This window comes from Molossus molossus, unplaced genomic scaffold (genome assembly GCF_014108415.1).
Source record: "Molossus molossus isolate mMolMol1 unplaced genomic scaffold, mMolMol1.p scaffold_m16_p_6, whole genome shotgun sequence".
NCBI lineage: Eukaryota > Metazoa > Chordata > Mammalia > Chiroptera > Molossidae > Molossus > Molossus molossus.
The window spans coordinates 103,514,510-103,534,736 of NW_023425399.1; the positions used below are offsets into that span (position 1 = coordinate 103,514,510).

Consider the following 20,227-nt stretch of genomic DNA (forward strand, 5'->3'; position numbering starts at 1 on the left):
GCTGCCACAAGGAAGCGCTTCCTCCACTCGTGAAAACCCACACAACTGAGGCATGAGGTGTAAAAACTGTTCACAGTACAACCGAGGCAAAAACTGGACTCGGGATCCCTGTCTTCTCTTCTCTGCCCCTTCCAATTCAGACTCTGGGAAAGGCCCTCCCTCTTAACGTTCACATGTAATGAAGTTATAGAAGAACAACCACGGCCCGGCCGCTGTGGCTCGTGGTTGAGCGTCGACCCAGGCACCGAGAGGTCTCCGGTTCGACTCCTGCTCAGGACACATGCCCAGATTGTGGGCCTGATCCCCAGTGGGGGGCATGCAGGAGGCGGCCAATCAATGTTCTCTCTCGTCGATGTTTCTATCTCTCGCTCCCTCTCCCTTCATCTCTAAAAAAAAATCAATAAAGGAAAAAAAAAAACTGTTGTTTTGTGGGGGTGTTAATGTGGGGGAGTAAGGGGTAGGAGCTTCTCTGGCAAATCAACAGTCTCCAAATATTAGAATTCACCAAAATATTTTTTCCAAGTAGTGTTTCGTCACCTGCAGTCAAACCCATACAAAACAGTACTGCATAGGAATGCTATGTGGATCAGCGTTGCTACAAAGCCCTGCCCGGCCTTGGCCATTGCGACGCCATGTGCACTGGAGCACCATGTGCCATGTGCACGCGGAGACACTCCTTCCCTGTGAGAAGAGGTGATCTGCTCTGATAAAACAAACAGGTGCTGAAATTCACATATTATATCACAGCCTTCCAAGCCTACATAATTATTAATCATCCACCAAAGTGTATACAACTTCACACATCCTGCCCCTTAACTAGAGCAGTCTGAAAAGCCACTGTACTTTGCCTGACTAACGGACCATGTCTTGAACAGCTAAATGGCCTAGCAAATGCAAAGATTTTCCCATATGTACACTTGCCAGTGCTAATGTCTGTGCACTGCCTGTGCAAACCAACTACATTTCCACAACCACACAGGTACCTAAAGACGGCGTCTAGGTGGGACAATACCCGCACGTTAGAGCCGATTTACAGAGCAGCTGCCTTCTTATTTACAAGAACCATTATTGTTTAGTTACAAATGTACGAATAGTGAGTTCTCCTCCTTATTCTACTCTGCGAATATTTTAAAGAAGTCACATAGAGGCTTCTTTTTATCTAGAGCAGGTGTGAACTCAATTCCACCCTTACACTTGTATCAGCTCAGTTCAGAGAACAACTGTAAATTTTTATTTCAGAACTACATGAAACTCATGAGGGGATGGGGTGAAATCTCGTTAACTATTAAAATGCCTTTAAAGATATGAGCAAGGTTGCTTTCTTCTGTTATGTTTTCAATTCTGTGTTCGAACTATATAGACATAGATCTTTGCAATGAATGGAAAATGCAATTACAAAAGTATACATAGAACCATTTTATTTTTGAAGTAACCAAAAATTTCAGAGAGCTCTTTCCCCCCAACCACATCTCTATGAGTTAGGTCAGTAACAGAAATAAGGAAACCAGGGTTAAAATGAAAAATGGCTTGTCCAAGATCACCAAACAATTCTTCAGCACACTACTGTTTAGTAGGTCCATATTTTCGCATAATTAGTTACTAATGATGCCTAACAAAGGTTGTCCACATCTATTTAAGTGGTCTTTCAAAATAATATTTCTGAGATCATCAATAAATAAAAAAAAGAAAAACTCTGCAATGAAAAAAAAAATTAAAAAATACATGCAATATAAAGTATGAAATTAATCCTGTCAGGAGACCAATGTTTAAGGCTTCTAAAAATATAGATATTAGGTTCATTTCCAATTATTCAGAGAGTCCTGAAGGAGACAGAGTCACCAATAAATTTCCCTCCATGATGTGGTACCGCCCACTTAAGTCCAATCAGTTACACATAAAGAGCTTATGCTTGTATCCAAAGCATTCGGACTTGGTTACTGAACTGTTAAGAGTACAGCTTGGTCTGAATAACCAAGGTGAGGAAAAGGCAAGAGCAATTAGTAACCTAGTAATTTCAGACTTAGCTACTCCAATGCTGATTATACAATGCTAGAAAATCATACTTTGTGATCAGAACGTCTAAAATTAGCTTTTTATGTGTCTCTTTCTCTCTCATCCTTTTCTTCTTTTGTCTCCCCCTTCTCCACCAAATGTTATCAGATATTACACACTGTCTATTTTCATTCAGCTTTAATATGGCCCACGAGGGGGTAGCATTTAATTAATCACTTCCACGTTTTGCCAAAATTCGCTACATGAATCTCAAGTTTGCATAACACTTTTGCCAAGCTGGTCAGATGCAATAAACAGAAAAACAGTCTAGATAAAATAAGTCACAGTAACGAAATTAAAGTGTCATTATTTAAAATCAGAGAAACTACTCAAATGAGAAATTCCATCAAAGCACTAAAGATTGCCCAAGGTCAAACAAATGCCCAGCTGAAAACAAGCCTTCTTCAGCCCACCACCCTCCACTTCACCCACATTAGGGCTTTAGTGGCATTTTCAACCCATAGGAAAGCTTTAAATGTTTTATTTTAAACATAATAATCGGCTATATTTTACACCAATTTAAACTGAAGCTTCCTTACAGTTTTTTCCTATTAATAAACATGTGTCAAGGAACAGAGGAGTAATTAATAAACAATCATTAGAATGATGGAAAACACTTGGGCTCCATCTATTAAGTGTTTAGGAATTAGTTTAATGTAATCCTAATCTATGTTCCATACAGTTGCAACTGTTGGTCAATAGGCCTGATATTCTGCAGAAGGAAAGAAAATGTGACCCACTAAATAACTCTTTCTACTAAAAAGTAATACAGTTATTAAAGAAAGACTGAAACCATTGGGAATAAAGGGAATAAAAAACTCATCACATACAGAGGCAGTATCCTATGCCAAGCTTCTCTGAAGAATGAACGGAAATGGAAGAAGACTGTCTCCCTCCAACACCTCCCTGAACAGCATCTCCTTGGTGAAGAGCATCCCACCTAATGGTTACTCCATCACTAAGAAGACCTACAATGCAGGCCGCGAAATCTCAGCTTGTCACCACTCGGACACCACACCAAGGTGTTTTTAGCCAAGTGAACAATGAAACTTGAGAACATTTAAGTTGGAGAGAAAAAATGGTTGTAGGAAAATATTTCAGAGGGGCACATCTGAATTCAACACAGTTGTTGCAAAAGAGGTACTTATTTTATAGGATTACTGTTTTGCCTGAAAAAGAAATCTTTCCATTTTGGTCTTGATGTTTAGAGAACTGAATATTCTATACCATCTCCACCTGTTCTTGCCTTCTGTTCCAATCTCATTAGAAAGTAAGGTGTTTTAATACTGCTATCACCCAAGGCCCAAAGAATATAGATTTTTTTATTAATTACAGACAAAAGAGACATAGTCAATGTGTAGCTTTGTGGTTCCATAAAATAACAGTCACAGAGCAGAGCAATTACTCCATCTATCACTTTCATACACTGCTCACGGTGACTATGGGGAGCATGTGAGGCAGATATCACTATCTTCACGTTAGAAATATGAAAGTTGGGGTCCATGAGAAATGTGTCCAAAGTCCCAGTCACCTTAAGGTGAAAAGCCAAGTCTACGACCACAGTGACCCCTAGCTAGTCCTTTATTCCATGATGCCTCTCAAGACTTGTAGCGTTTACAATTGAATTCCCTTGCTTCTCTGGTCCTCATGCACCTTATAATGTGAGCAAAGAAAACGGGCTTGTTTGTATAAGGTCGATATGGCACTGAAGGCAGACACACACTCTCGTGGACTTGAGGTTCACAGACCCTGTAAATGCACTGACGCTTCTCCTGGAGCTGAGGGGCGATGAGAGGTTTGAGAAACGCAGTGCTTCATCCCCTGCCCAAGGAGCCTGTCAACAATTTCACTCACTGGTTAATGCTATCTGTCACAGGCATTTTTAAGTGTCAAACTTACACAAAAGTCAAAGAAAGCATTGTTCCAATGAAAAACGTAGAGAAAAACTTGACCACCAAATCAAAGCAGCACTGTTAATTTCACACCGGCGCACCTCCAACAACAGGTGGCCCTTCCCCGTCGCTCTCACTGGCCTGATTCCTGCCGTGACTGTGTCCGGCAGAGGTGGGGAACTTCTGGCCGAAAGTGGGACCCAGCTCTCGCCACACTTTCATGCAGTCGTGGCATGTTGGCAGGTTGAAATTAAATGTCATTTTCTGGCTGCACCAATCCTCCACATTAAACAACAACAAATACAACTGTGTACATATTAAAATAAAATCGAGGGTTTCTTTGCCCCAGGCAGTGGGCATTCTTGTCTACTGCTTCACGGCAATATGGCAGGTTGCTGAACATCAGTCCCCGGGAGACCATTTGGCAGAGATGCAAGGGAACAATCGCTGTCTGTCACTTGTAGTGGCACGTGCTGGGGACTTGCTGCCCCAGTCCTGCGCTGAATGGCTGCAGGAGGAGACTGGGAGTGGGCACTGACCTGAGGCTATGCCAAAGACCACCAAAGGAACGGGGGGAAAGGCTGGGAGCTGGAGCTCTGGGCCCGCTGCCCAGGGTGATCTGGAGAGCGTGGCAGGAATTCAGGCCGGAGACCTACAAGTGAAGGTCCCAGGGACGCGGAAGTTAACAGGCTGACTTTGGCTAGTTGCTGCCTTGCTCAAGGAATGAGAGCACTGAAGGCGCAGACCTTGAAGATGAAATGAGAACAGCGTGCCGCGGACTCCTGGCCGGGCGTGACTCACGCCTGTACTTTCTCTTTCTTCCTCTTTTCAATACCTTTTTGTCTACTCCATGTTTTCTGTTTTGTCTCTATCTCTCTCTAATTTGCTGGCCAGAATTTAGAGTTGAGACCTATTTTTATATTTTGCTTATTACAAGAAAATTTGAGCCCTGTTCTTAATTTTCAAAACTGTTAAGTTGAAAAGTATATACTTTTCTTTTAAAAGAAACTAAATAAACCCTTATGTTGCTAAGCCCTATATGCATGCTCAATTTCTTTCTTGTCTCTTTCCATTGATTAGGCCAGAGAAATTACTGTGTACTTTCCCATCCTCCCACCAAAACTCTGCCACTGGAGATGGGCCTGGATACAGGCGGGCAGAGCAGTCATGTGGCTGGGCTCACCCTCCCTGCATCCTTCTGCACCCAGCCCAAACTTGGCACCTGAAGCTGTGACAGTCATCTTGAGACAATGAGGAAAAGGACAAAAGGCTAACAGAGCTACCAGCCTGGACATCACTGGGCAGCAATCCAACTCCAGCAGAGGCCTACCCCGACTTCTAGTATAAGAACAATTCTTCGTAAGCCACCATGCGTCACACTTTCCATTATGTTTCCAGGCTAAAGCATTCCTACAGGATACAAGATACGCTTTACTTTTACTTGGCTCTAAAACGGTTTACGTACTTTCTCTTAGGATCAATAAGTTTCCATGTGAAAAATCTTCCGCTGATTTAGAAGATCTATACTTTTCTGTCAACTGTAGTTTTCAAGTAACATTTTTCTGGTATCAGTTCTAAATTTTATAAAACTGGTATAGTCCATCTAGTTTGACTATAAAACTGTTTATCACAGCATTAAATATGCTATACCCTAAAGCAGGGAGCTGAATGGAAAAGAAGCAAAACCAGTGAAAGAGGAAAAGAAATATTTACTGATTGAACCAGAGGAAATCAGTTATCTTATCTGAATACTGGTAATACACAACTTTTTCAGTAGCCTTTCAAAAAAATATTGATTTTACTTTTATAAGTACAATAATCTGTGGTGTGTTTACTGAAAACTGAAATCTACCACAATGTCATACGGTCTGTTCCTGACATTAGAAAAATATTCTGTACAGTCAAGGATACAGCACCATAGAATACATTTCCATATGGAGGGCTCTGGTTTAGGGTTTCTTCCTGATACAGTAACATACATATAAGCCTGACTTTATGGACTTTTTATTCAGGGTGTAAACCCTATAGATCTGATTACCTGATGTATTCATGAATGAAACCATTCAACAGCGATTTATTGAAGTCCTACAACCCCGTGCCAAACATTGATCCATGCAAAGCACTTTTCTCCTGGTGATGTAACTTAACAGGTTATTATTTTATCCTCAATCAATTCAATCCCTTTACTATAGATTTGAAATGAGTTAAGATAAAAGAGAAACATTTATTTGAATCAGGCTTTAAAAATTACATTTGGAGCCCTGGCAGGTTTGGCTCAGCGGTTAGAGCATTGGCCTGCGGACAAGAGAGTCCCGGGTTCGGTTCCCGCTAAAGGCACGTAACCTCGGTTGCAGTTTGTCCCCAGCCCCGGTTGGGGTCGTGTGGGTGGCAGCCACTCAATGTGTCTCTCTCACATTGATGTTTCTCTCTCTCTTCCTCCCTTTCTCCCTCCCACTCTATCTGAAGATAAATGCCAAAAAATAAAAATAAATAAATACAAATTACATTCAGAAAATATATCACTAGCAAAATTACTTGAAGGTATCATAAAAATAGAGATAAATGGATTACAAAGAATGATCCACATCTCTAAATATAAAATGGCACATCTTAAAGATCAGTGAACCCTTACATAAGAAAATGACCTCAGGGATTAACTAAGGTTTGTTCCACCCTCAATTTAAAGATGTGAAAAGTGGCTAACTCATAGGCAAAACGGGGGTGGGGGGTCAGTCTGAGTCCCAGACTCAGCTCAAAACCAGGATTAATAAAATCATTCCGGATGACATGTAAAATGGTCTTATTTGTTAATATTTTGTGAAGATATTTTAATTTAACATATTAAAATAACAAAACATCCAAACCAATAATAATAATACCAACAACACATAAGACCACTTTAAACATTTCTTCTCTCAGAAATTGCTTATTAGCACATTATCAGTACAGCAGATAACAGACATCAAGATAACCTCAAGCTAAAAAGTGTCATTAAAACAAGTCAGTGAAAATGCACAGAGACACCTCTTCACTAAGGACCTTGCAAGCAGCCTAACATCACCCTCTTACTTCAGAACACTCGAAAGGTGACTGAAATTTCTAAAGTGGACATCCATATTCACAATTCCATTTTCATGAAGTACTAAAATATTATTTGACCTCTGGCTCTTTCGAACACCAGAAATTGTCATTACTGCACAGTTACTGTTTTTTTTTATTTTCAATATGTACATTCCCACATGGAAAACAAAAATCTGACCAAGCGGTCAAGTTAAATCTTAGCCATGCTTTAAAAACACTATGTTTCTTTATGGTCCTTCTTTTCCTTTTGTAGGTTAAGGTTTTCAAAATAGTTTTCCTAGGAAGAGCCTCTTCATTGGGTATTTCCAGTTTTACAATGAAAAGAAACACTCCCTGTATTAGCATCTACTCACATTTGCCATTTTACAAGAAGACTGTGCCGTAGCCCCTGCCACTGGGATTTGAAAAAGCTCACAACACTTCACCTTTACGCTGGGCTAAACTCAGGGTAGCCATAAACACTTTGAAGTAATACAAACCTAAATATTCCTGCTAGGCAAAGGGAGCAGTGGAACCGAATTATAATGAGCTAGCAGCTGTCACAATATGACCACAGTAACCAAATCAAAATATCAACCGCTAACCCAGATGAGATTCAAAGGTCATCCTGTAAGCCAGCAGCTTTCTTCAGTTATGCCTGAAACCTCGATCTATCCTGCAGTAAAATGTTCCACTGAGCTAGTTCAGAAACCAGTGACTCTATGATGGGAAACTATTTAGTATACTGGTAAGAGTATCACTAGTGGGACAAGAACCAAATACCACAATAAGGAAACCGAACCATCTGCAAAGGGACATGTAAAAACACAGCAGCTGATGTTGAACTAAGCTGCACCCAACCGTACAGAAGTATCGCTTTTCACATCCTGCAGTTACCAAATGCATATCTATAATCTTAGTGGCAGCTTGCTCACTCAAACAATCTGGTTTTCAATTAAGGCTCTGGAACAATAGAAGGAAAATGCATCCTTAGATCCTTCCTTGGATCAAAAAGTTTTAGCTGGAAAATATAATGGATACTATTGTAAAAATATTTGGACCATTACCTGCAAAACTTTAATGCTTGGCAAAAGAACACACAATAAAGTTTTACAAATTCATACTCTATGCATGTAGTTCTTGCCAGGAATCTCAAACTATTCCATAGCATACGGTCCTCTTAAGAACAAGACTCAGACCCATGGCCTCTCTGTCCTACCAGCATGTTCTGAAAGCCACCCACTGACTACCTGTATAGGCTTTTACGTCAACAAACAAGTTTCCAACAGATCAAGTGTACAGTATTCTCATTAATAATCACACACAGTCACAAGGAAAAAGTGATTTGCTTTCTCCTCAGTACAAAACAGGACACAGAAATTCAGAGAAGTAAAAATGCAAACTGACCCAGTGAAAGCAATGATTGGAGACTCGAAATGTTGGGTAGAAGAGTCTATCAAGCCCTGGCCAGTTTGGCTCAGCGGTTAGAGCGTCGGCCTGTGGTCCGGAGAGACCCGAATTCGGTTCCCGCTAAGGGCGCGTACCTTGGTTGCAAGTTTGTCCCCGGCCCTGGTTGGTCGTGCGGGTGGCAGCCACTCGATGTGTCTCTTCACGTCGATGTTTCTCTTTCTCTCTCTCCCTTTCTCTCTCTCCCTCCCACTCTATCTGTACAAAAAATAGAAAAATATCCTCGGGTGAGGATAAAAAAAAAAAGAGTCTATCAATTGGTCAACGCGGGCAGTCAGCTGTGTGACTTGGTGCTTAACTCTCTCAACTCCTCCACACTCCCCCACACCAAAAGAAAAATAAAAAGCCATGCACTCAATTTTTCAAAAAACAAATTTAGGGGCTTGCTGTTTTGTCTATTTTAAGTATGCTCTTCTTTAAAGGATGTACACAATATCAATGTCCAACTCAATTGTATGGCAACTCAATTCACAGGCAGCAACGGAAAGAGTAGTGCAAACTTATAAACCAAGAAATGTCATTAATTCTTCTAGCACAATAAGCATGTGTATGCACACGCTTGCACAAGTGCTCTTGTGTTCATTTTTACTTCAGGGATTCATAAACTATTCAATAGGGTTCTATATTCAGATATGAAAGCTTGTTTCTAAAAGGGTACGTTAGTGGAGTCACTCTATTGATCTTATAAATTATAACCCATTTTTCATAAATGAGATACACAAATAAATTGAGTTTTATTATTTTGGTGCTGAATATAAGTATTATATTACAAAAACTGTAACATTTATACAAAATCACTCACATAAAATAACAAAGTTCAGAATTGTAATAAAGGGTTTTATTAGCATAAAAGTTTATGAGTAAATGTTAGCAACTCCTGCATCATTTCTCCAAAATAGTGGGCTACCATAAAGAACAAAATATATAACATTAATTCACCCCCAAAAAGAGAAGGTGCTTCATTACTTTTTTCTTTTCTTATAATAAACTACATCTCACTAAGTGAACAGTTTACAGAAAAAAAAACACAAAAAAAAACCAGGTCATCTGCAGTTAATAACTCTTTCCCGTAAAATTAGTGTCACTTATTTCTGTAGCAGACGCCTAATTCAGTTATAGGCTTGATTGATTTGACAATAGAGAATCTGGTCCAATAAAGTGGCTGATTTATTCCTGATGCTATAGCTTTTACCCTAATGTGACATCATAGTAGAATTAAGTCTCTGACATGTAAAGAAATCCTTTGTAATTAATGAAAACTAAAGATTCTGAGAATGGATACTGGAGTATTGTCAAAAACTTACATTGAAGTATAATACCTTCTTTTAGTAGAATAAGAACTTCCACAAAGATTGTAACACAGAGTATGGATTTGGACACAAAGAACAGTTTAGAATATACCTTATATTCTATGAGTTCAAATTGTTCTCTATGCTAATAGATCTTATTTGGTCTGTCTCCCTTTGTAAACTAGTTGCTTTTAATTTCTTAAAAACGACCTATCTATGCAACATAACACCAAGCATCGCTCATGTCAAAAGTGATTTCATTTTAAATAAACAGCAGCTTGAGCACAATCAATGAGAATCTTTGTTCCCGAATCTAGCCCTGAGATGCTCAAGCCAATCACGAAGGCGTTTGGGATGTGAGAAATTATAAGGGTGGGAAGAGTTTTTAATTCAGCATCACAGTCAGTTCTCTAAAAATATTTCATAAAAATTCTTCTCTAAACTAAAAATGCAAGGTATTCTATAGTTGTTTAAATGTCTTTTTCTCCCGTTTTCCTTTTTTTGCACCCTGCACCATGCTCTCTGGATCTGAGGGAGACTTCCCTGACCCCAGTCTGACACTGCACTGTTAATGTCAGATAAACCATTTAGCTCAAGCACAATTCTTTTCAGTGCAAAAATCTGCTTGAGGTGGAAAATGTAGCAGTTTGTAAACAATAAAGAGCCATGTTTCAGACCAGACAGCTTATCTAACAGAGAAGCCCTTTCATTGGGAACAGTGGGTGGGAGCCTCCGGACATAGTAGCATTTCCTATCACAATGCAGGAGACTGTCTTGGCCTCCATATTTAAGAGTTTAATGGGAAGGAGGGCAGACTGGATAAAAGAACACAACTGACATTGACTTTCAGCTTAAACAACAACTAAGTGAAAAGAACTCTTCCCTCTAGACTCTCATCCCACTTATATTTTAAATATTTGGATTGAAAATGAATTCGGTTGGTAAAACAGTTGCTCACAAGGATACAGGAACAACACAATTATTTACTATTTTTGTACTGCTTAGTATATTCTGTAATATTAATTTATCAAGTTGTTCTTTAGGAAAACATTTTTTTCCTTGTAAAGCCTCACTCAAGGATATATTTCCATTGATTTTTTGATAGCGTGGAAAGGAGGGATGGAGAGAGAGAGAGAGAAACATCGATGTGAGAGAGACAGACAGACTGGCTGCCTCACACAAACCTGACCAGGGCCAGGGATCGAACTTGCAACCCAGGTACATGCCCTTGCCAGGAATTGAACCTGAGACCACTCGGTCTACTGGCTGACACTCTAACTGCTGAGCTAAACCGGCCAGGGCAGGAAACATTTTAAATGTGTATTACATGAACTTCTAAATAAAAGTAGTAATTTATTTATTCTACTTTACTTACTCTAGCTTGTCAGAGGATAATTTTAGAATCTACTAAGGAAGTTCTTTAATATACTCTTTCTGTAGGTGTTACTCCTCAAGATTTTTGTTTTCAAATTAATTTTTTCTTTTTATGAAGTTTGGGTGGGGATGAAAAGAGAAGCAATGGCATTAGAATTTAAAATTATTACTACTGTCATTGAAGCATCTAAAGTTGTTCTTTAAATTTTAAGTTGATAAATATATCTAACCATCTGCATCTGTATATCCTGAAAACAGGAAACGTATTATACCTTCCCAGCAACAACTGATGAAAAACTGGGATTCTTGTTTTAGCTACAAAGTTAAAACAAATACATACATTAAATTTACCATTTTAAAGTAAAAACAGCACAATATAAGAACAACCTATGATCAAAGACAACTTTGTGATTCTCAAAGTTGGGATGACATGTAAGGGAACAACATATGATATTATCCATTAAAAATAAATTGCTAGTGTTTCTCTGCTTTCTCTATTTTATGTTCAATACCTGAAATTCCTAAGATGGATTTAATAATGATTTTGAGGGGGAAAATTCTGAGATTCAAGGTCTACCTACATCTTAAGTGACAAGTATATTCCAAGGCTTAAAACTCGGGACAGTCTCGAAAGCATTGTCAGTTATGTTTTAGATGATATAATCATGGCTGTATGTTTTCCTTGGAGTACTGGCCAACAGCTTGCTCCAAGAAATTTAACTTTATTTATTGAGGATAAATGAAATTTGGCCTATAAAATTTGACCAAGTTGAGAGATTTACTAATATTGTTAAAAACTCACATTTACTAGAACAAAGATTATTTTTTCAATCAAAAGTAAAGGAGCCAGCTATGGAGACCTCTTAAGCGATTACAAATGATCTTTTCATTGCTCAGGTCAAGGCCGTTCAGCAAACGCCCTCCAGGGCAGTCAAGGCAGGGAACCTCCCTACGGCCCCAGCAGAACAAGGCGGCTGCAGACACACAGACTGCATCAAACTCCAGAGCTCACCCCCAGGGAAGCAGGGTGCTGACTGCCCAGACCACCAGCATGAAGTTCACCCCTTGATACACACACAACCAGACTTCACAATTCAACTTGAAGGCACTACTCTGACTTAAACGCAATAAGCTATTAAGCACACTATTCCCATTATTAAAGGGGTTTCCATAACCCATATTAATGAAAATTCACAGCTAATACTGACTATAATTCATTGCCAACTGGCAGACCCAATGATATTTTTATTTTAAATAGTCACCACTTTTATTTCAGCACCCTTTCCTTAGAAAACTACTATTGCAAAAGAAATTGCAGTAAGTGCTTTGTGTCTAAGGAAGACAAAACTTCCATGCAGATTCAATGAAATTCTGTAATTACACATGGTCATGACACTTAGTTCTTCATGTGCTATTACGAAGCACAGACTATTTTTCCTACAGTTTAAAATTACTACAGAGAACTGACTAAAAATCCAGGTTCCTAAAACCAGAACAACTATCTGGGCTTGTGTTCTCCTTTCCATGGTAAAACATATACAGTGAAAAAAAAAAAAAAATCATGTTAATTTAAAATTTGTCTTACTTTGTATTCTGGAATTGACAAAAGGTGGAGAGAGATTGTCATGTGACCCAAGGTCCCTGCTGGTCATGTGGTCATAGGGAGTCCCATCTCCATAGTTCTGTAAATAAAATAACAGCATAAGTTTCAATTTTACATGAACTAAATCAGCACTGAAATACGCTCCCACTGTTGAGACCTCTCTGACTCAAAGAGAGTAGAGTCCACCATCCTGACCTAGGAACCTCATCATGAGGAAAGTGCATCTTCACTGGTGCAGGTTAAGAGAGGGCTCTAGTGTCTGCAGTTTGAATTATCCTCACAGCTGCGGTGAACTCCAGGGAACAATAATAATCGACCTAAGTTGCATAAAGTTGTTGGTGTGATTAAATGAAATAATGCAGGTAAAACACCTTATAAATAAAATACATTGTAAATATTAAAAGTTTTTATTTTGATACGCCCACACTGTCCTTCCTAAAACAGTAAGGCTGTACTACAGGAGAAAACTACCCACAGCCTATCATAAACAGCTTCTGGAAGATGCAGGTAGAGTCTTTGAAAAAGCAACATGTGGTTTTTATGATATTGAAATTTCAATGTTTTGTTATAGTTGTTATTGTGGTTGTAAGAGAATTGGATCATTCTATAAATAACACAGAGAATATTAAAATTATTACAATATGACTATGAATGAACATCAGGACTTTACTATAAATTAGTACTTCTAGGTTTAGACTAGTGTGCCACAAATATAGTTTTAAAACAGACAGTAATTCTGTCATTACTATGATTAAATCATTGTTTTAATGGGAATTTAAAATTAAAATGTTTTTAAACTGCCCAGTCACTTACTTTTCTCATGAAGGAAATGAAAGCCTATATGAAAGAAAATCATATACTTGTATATTATATGTTTCAAATTTTAATCTACTAAGGTGCACTAAGTAACTAAAAAGGAAAAAGAAAAGTCGTTCTGCTCAGCTGGCCGCACTGCCCATAGAGACTACGTCAAATTTGCTCAGAGGTGTCAGCTGGCATGTTAGCCAAAGGGCAGGATCTGCCCACATAAAAAAGACGGTGCTGTATGGAACACGAAATGCACGTCAGCTCACGAGAGAATAACTGGGACCCTTCAAGTTCCGCACAGGGCTGCTTCAATTGCTTTTCCTCATTTGTAAAAATTCAGGTGAATGATGCTGTAACCTGATGCTGTCAACATGTCAGTGTACAGAAACATGCCACACACCCAGCATGGGGTTTACACGCACTCATTCTATACCAAGTACTGCACAGTACTAATTATTATGTGTCCCCATACTGAAGAGTATTCTAACAACTTAAACATTATCCGATTTAAACCTCAGCATAGTACTGCAAGGTAGTCTATAATATCACCATTTTAAGATGAGAAAAGAGAGACTTAGGTTGTATAGGTACACGTCAGCCACAATAATCTGTCTCATGCCAACTCCCTGGATTTAGAAAATATAAATAGCAAAATATTGATTCAAACTATTCACCAATATTTTCCCTGATAAAGTGGCAGAACAGTTAACGAACACTAAACACGAGTCAGGATGATCCTAAATGGATCTTCTTCTCAGAAATACATTGAAAAGTACTCTGTGTATTAAACTGAGAAATCCTAAGAAATTAAGTAGGTCTGAATGAACTAAACAGAGGGAAGCACTGGCATCTCCTACACTTCTTGTCAAGGGGAATGGATTTATTTCTGCAAGTGCAGACTGTAACATGAGGAGGAGGAAAGATTTCCTCAACCCGTCCATACAATGCACTAGAGAATGTCAAACTCGACAGCTGGTACAAGGGCTGAACAAAGTTGCTGGTAAGCTTAGAGATCCTGCTGTACCCTGAAGGCTGGAGTGAGAACCACAGGGCCGAAGGACAAGTGGAAATGGATAACCATGGCTGAAATGTCCTCCTTTTACAGCTTGATTACCTACCTTCCTTACCTCTTTTGCCGAAACAAAGACTCGCCCTCCCCCCATCAAATTTATGTGAATACTTACAGTAAAATGGTATACTCCCTACAGAATGCTTCATCTATATAGCTGGTTGGGGGAGGTACAGATGTTTGTTCAGCTATGTGCTCTAAGTCTATTTTTAATTTGGGGCATTATATGTATATTATAAAAGCTGGCATAGATTTTAGAGAGCCTAGAAATAATTTAGCAGAAGACAGATTATACAAGTTGGAAGGAACATAAAGGATCCGCTGGTTCCAGTTCTTCATTTTATACATTAGGAAAATGAAGATCAAAAAGGTGAAATGACATGCCCAAATCATACACATACAGAAACACATATGGCCTAACCACCCTCTCCCATCCCATTCCATGGTCATCCCATTATACCAAAGCTAACTAACAACTAAATTATGAAGGAAAACCATGAAAAAGAGTAGCAAAAATCTGTCCGGCCGGTGTGGCTCAGTGGATTGAGCGTGATCCCATGGACTGAGAGGGCCTGGTTCAATTCCGAGTCGGGCACATGCCCAGGTTGCAGGCTCGAGCAGGAGACAGCCGATTGATATTTCCCTCTCACATCGATGTTTCTATCTCTCTCTCCCTTCCTCTCTCTAAAAAAACCAATAAAAACATATTTTTTAAAAAAAGAAAGAATTACAGATGTCCCTCCTTTAAAAAAACAACAACAAAAGAGTAGGAAAAATCTGACTCCAAATAAATGAATGAGGCTCAATGGCAACCAAAAGCACTACTGGTGGAATAATAACATGTTTACAAAGTGAAATCAACCCAGATTTAGTATGTAGATTATACTGATAGGCTAGACCTTCATACTACATTTTCAGAATTATTCAGTAGTCTATTTACACCAATGTATTACAGGGATGCAGTACTAGGATTTTTTCCAAAGATGTGCCATCTACAAAAAATAACTTTCTATAATACTAGATCAATAACTGGAAAAGTAAAGTCAAATATTTAATGAAAGATTTTTCTTCTGGTTAGCAGTAGAACAGGTGTCTAATTCAATAGTAGCATCCAATAAGAGAATAAAAAAGAAAATCCAAACACAAGCTGATCCTTATTAAACTTAGTGTGCATATATATCTGTACAGTTGTGTGTGTGCTTGCTTGAGAGAAACTCACCTTCAGTTTGTCAATTTACATATGTGGGATGTCTGGATGGGGGAAGAAAGATTAGATATACTTACCCTGGATGGGCTTGGATGTCCTCCATTCCCCCAGGACCCTGAGCTACTTCTGTCTTCTACATCTAGGGACAAGAGAAAAGTTCTTTAGGCTTCCTTGCAATAATTCTTTCTTTTTGTATATGCACTTTTAAATTAATGTTTCAAATTAATCTCCTGTTGCCTTTAATTAAGAATCAGGCACAGGCTACCACAATGATAGTGGCTTCTGACCCGTCTACTTAAATTAACTCATTTAAATTCACAGCAAAAATGAACTGGACCCTCAGGAACCAGAGGTATGAACATAAAAATTACTTCCATCTTTCACAGTGTTTCAGAGCCTCAACTTTTATAGACAAAAAACTGCACTTAAAGTTTTATTTAAATCCTCTGGACAAAAGAAGTGTAAAAATACATTAACACAACCTTAATACAAAAAAACAAAGTTAAATACAGGTAAATAGTCATACTAACATCGGCAGCATCCCTGCCATAATACTCCTGAATGCTCTGTTCTCTAGCCAACACTTGTCACACCAGACAACAGACATGCAACAAAATATACAAGACTAAAAAGAATCCAGTCATCTATTTCTACCAGTACACTACATGCATATTGGAATTTTGTTTTTTAAGTTAAGATAACACTACCTCAGTTTTTTATTTATTTATTTATTCATTCATTCATTCATTCATTTATTTCTTTTTAATGGACTGGCCGCTTGGTCTCCAATCCTTCATCTGGACAGTGAGATGTGGAAAGTTCTCAAAGCTTCACGCTGGTCAGTGATGGCGAGGAGACCTACATGAACCACTGGGAAGTTGGCATTCTTCTAAGACCAGGAGCACAAAGTTCTAATGCTGACCGACTGCTAACTGCTCAGTCAGGGTGTCAAGCAGCAAGTACTCGGGGTAGAGAGTGTAACAACTAAGTTATCATATTAATTGCTTAAAACAGAAAAGTGTTTTAAGATTTTAAAGATCAGTCACTCTATATTTAGAAGCAACTTTGAGATTTTTGATGAAAGGCCCTTTGTAAGTATAAAAAGTTTCACTGTTCTATTATTTTGATCACGGTTGATAACAGATGGCCATCACAAAGTTCCCTTGGCAGAAGTGGAGGAGGAGGTGTGAAACTTTGGTTCAGCAGACATAATCCCATTTATTGTGTTTCCTAACATTCCAGTGATACTGTTTATTCTCTTTATGCTCTACTGTCATTCCTTTTATTACTGCTATTTTCTTACCAGCAGAAGTAGTCACAGTATAATTAATTGACTTATTTTTTTAGGTACCGTGGCGTACACATCGTTTTAGAATATCTTAAGAGATGGACCAGAACAACAATAAAAAACAACTCTCAGCACTAAACTTGAATTCTTTCTTTTTTAAACAACTTATTTTGGTTTCTTTTTTGGTGTTTCAGAAGATAAAAGCAACTGCAAAGCGATGTCCCCTGTGGACAGCTAAAATCAGGGACTGTGAGTTTTAAGGAATGTCAAGAAAGCTCTTGGGAGTGCATCCAATCTGGAGAGAAGGTGCAATACTTTCTCCCAACCTGCTGTTTAACAACCAACCTCCTGGCCTAGCCCATGTAGGCTGAACTGAAGTACACAAAGAAATGATGTGGAACCCTCTGGATTCTCACGTGAATCAGTTCTGTGGTCTACACGGCTTGCTTCATCCTTAACCAATAACCAACTATTTTCAGCAAAAACAAACAAAAAACACTGTAAGTGACAAAATCTCTCAAACAATGCAGCTTTTCTGAAGTCTGGCACATCTTAGAGTACTTGTTACCTGAAACAGCCAGCTTGGATTAATGGGAGAAATGCCTGCTCTTAACTTTGGCCAAAAAATAACGAAGGAAAGGGATAAACCCCTACCTCTATCATAAGATGTCATATTATTTAGACACATTTTATCATTTCAATTTTCAAAGAGGATTTTAAACAAAAAAAGTAGGAGGGGCCCAGACTGGTTTAGCTCAGCAGTTAGAACACCAGCCCACAGACTGAAGGGTCACAAGTTTGATTCCAGATCAAGGGCATGCACCTGGGTAGCAGTTTAGATCCCTGGTCAGTCCGGGTCTTAAGGGGGGCAACCAATTGATGTGTCTCTCTCACCTCTCTCTCTCTCTCTCTCTCTCTCTCTCTCTCTCTCTCTCTCTCCCGCTCCCCCCCACCTTCCCTCCCCTCCACTCTAGCTCTATCTAAAAGTCAATGAAAAAATATCCTTGGGTGAGGATTAACAACAACAACAACAACAACAACAACAACAACAACAAAAAGTGGTCAGAGACTAGGAGGAAATAAGACCAGTTCTCCACCAGGGGCTATTATGGCCCCCAGAGCACATGTGGCAACGTCTGAAGACATTTTGAGTTGTCACAACTTCAGGAGGGTGTAGGGAGGAATGTACTGGCATCTAGTGGGTAGAAACCAGGATGCTGCTAAGCATCCTACAGATACACAGAACAATCCCACATAACAAAAAAAAAAAAATGTTTTGGCCCCAAATGTCAATTGTGCCAGGATGGAGAAGCCCTGTGTTTATGAAAAAATCATATTAAAAAGCAAAAAGAAAGAATTAGTTGGAGAACAGATAAACTGGAATTTTATTTATAATTCAGTATGAACTCTTACTAAATGCAGAGTGACATGTATTTTTAACCCAGACCTGAGCTAGAGTGTTTCAAGAGACCTTTATATAAAATGTTCTGTCCACAAAATAAAGAATTAGCAGGCAGATAAAATACATCAAAACTTGGGTATTCCCAACTGGGCAATTTCAAAAGCAAGTGAGCATTCCACTAATTAAAAATGCTGAAAGTTTAGTTTAAAAACAACAACAACAAAAACCAGGTTAAATACTAGCTGGGTTCCTTAGCAAATAAGATTCTCAACCAATCAAATCTCACTGCTCTTTTGCCATCCTTTCCCATTCCCACCTTTCTCATTTCCTGACCTCGTGCTGTGCACCTTCCTGCCGGGTATTGCTCTTTTTAACAGGCTTTTCCACCCCCTGGCCTCCCGCTAGATCTAGGAGATAAGGGCGAATCCCTAGCTCTCCAAAACCTAAATAGAACAATATATTATATGCTGATTGTATTTTATCTTTGAAAATATATCTGTTTAACTGGTGCTCATTCATCCATAGCAGGGAAACACAAGGCTAAAGCATGGATATTTGTAACTCATAATGAATGTAAACATGCTACTTTTATATTTTTTTGTTTCTATCTTCCCTCCCACTGAGTTTCATCAGAACTGCCAGTAAATTGGCATGCATGTCCTCAACAAGATCCCAGGGCTCTGGAAGTGCATCTGAGGACCACTGGGCATCAGAATCCCATGGTGTGCTCATCAAATATCAGCAGCTTAGGGTCCAAGGCAGACCTAGTGAGTCTGAATTTCCAGGGACTGGGCCTGGGAAGGGGGATGAACACACATAAACACACACACACACACACACACACACACAGTGTTTTTCAAAAGTTCCCCGAGTAATTTTCACGTACACGGGAGTTCAAGATCCACCACCCTATTCTACTGGGAGCACAAGACAGCTGCATGCCCCACTCCAACAATCGCCTGTCTCAACTCCCTCTCTTTAAATCCATGCCTAGGTTGCAGATTTCAGCAGCATTCAGTACACACCCCCACCACAACTGCATCCCCATGGTTCTTGCCCAGACGCATTTTCTTATGTAAACCCCACACATGGCCTCAGAACACTGCACACACGCTCATATCCCCCATGTTTTGGTACCTCTGTTCCATCTGCCTAAACTGTTCTTTATCTCTCAAAATATAATAGCAGTTAACATTTAGTGTCTTAGATATGTGTCAGACACTGTGCTAAGCACTTCAACGCACTAACAGTATCTCCACTTTATATATGGAGAACTGAGGCTTACATGGCACAGATACCTTCCCCAAGGTGACAGTAAGTGGCAGAGCTGGCCAACACAGCTGCTGTCAATGCTACACACCAATGAGTGCTTTTCTCCACCAGGAAAACGTCCTCCTGGTGAGAACCGCAGGTCTCTCCACGACCAGCACTTCTGTCCAGGCAAATGTATTTAGTTGGCAGCTAATGCCCATTCTTGTGTCCACAGAAGATTGCAGAACTCTATACGATACCAATTATATAAAAGTAAATATTAGAGGAAATCAAGAGACTGAAAAATATAAGTAGGAGAACAGCAAAGCCAGTGGTACGATGAGCTTATCAAAACGTACACTGCAGGGAAATGAAGAGGGTGTCAAGATCCTCGAAGCCACTGAGGCGAAGCAGAGTGAAAGAAGGTTCTCAATGAGCATCTCCTGTTCTGTTACCACCTCCATCC

At 39.2% G+C, this 20,227-nt stretch overlaps 1 protein-coding gene across 8 annotated transcripts in view; it reads right to left on the reverse strand.

Moving 5' to 3' along the window:
• The window catches only part of TCF4 (transcription factor 4), a 349,525-nt gene that overhangs the window by 211,333 nt on the left and 117,965 nt on the right, over window positions 1–20,227 (reverse strand). For all 8 annotated transcript variants that reach the window (XM_036244526.1, XM_036244527.1, XM_036244524.1 and 5 more), the window contains exons 4-5: window positions 15,898–15,959; window positions 12,720–12,816 (exon numbers count right to left, since the gene is read on the reverse strand). In XM_036244526.1, coding sequence (XP_036100419.1) covers window positions 12,720–12,816; window positions 15,898–15,959 — 159 coding nt within the window. The remainder of the gene's footprint in view (window positions 1–12,719; window positions 12,817–15,897; window positions 15,960–20,227) is intronic.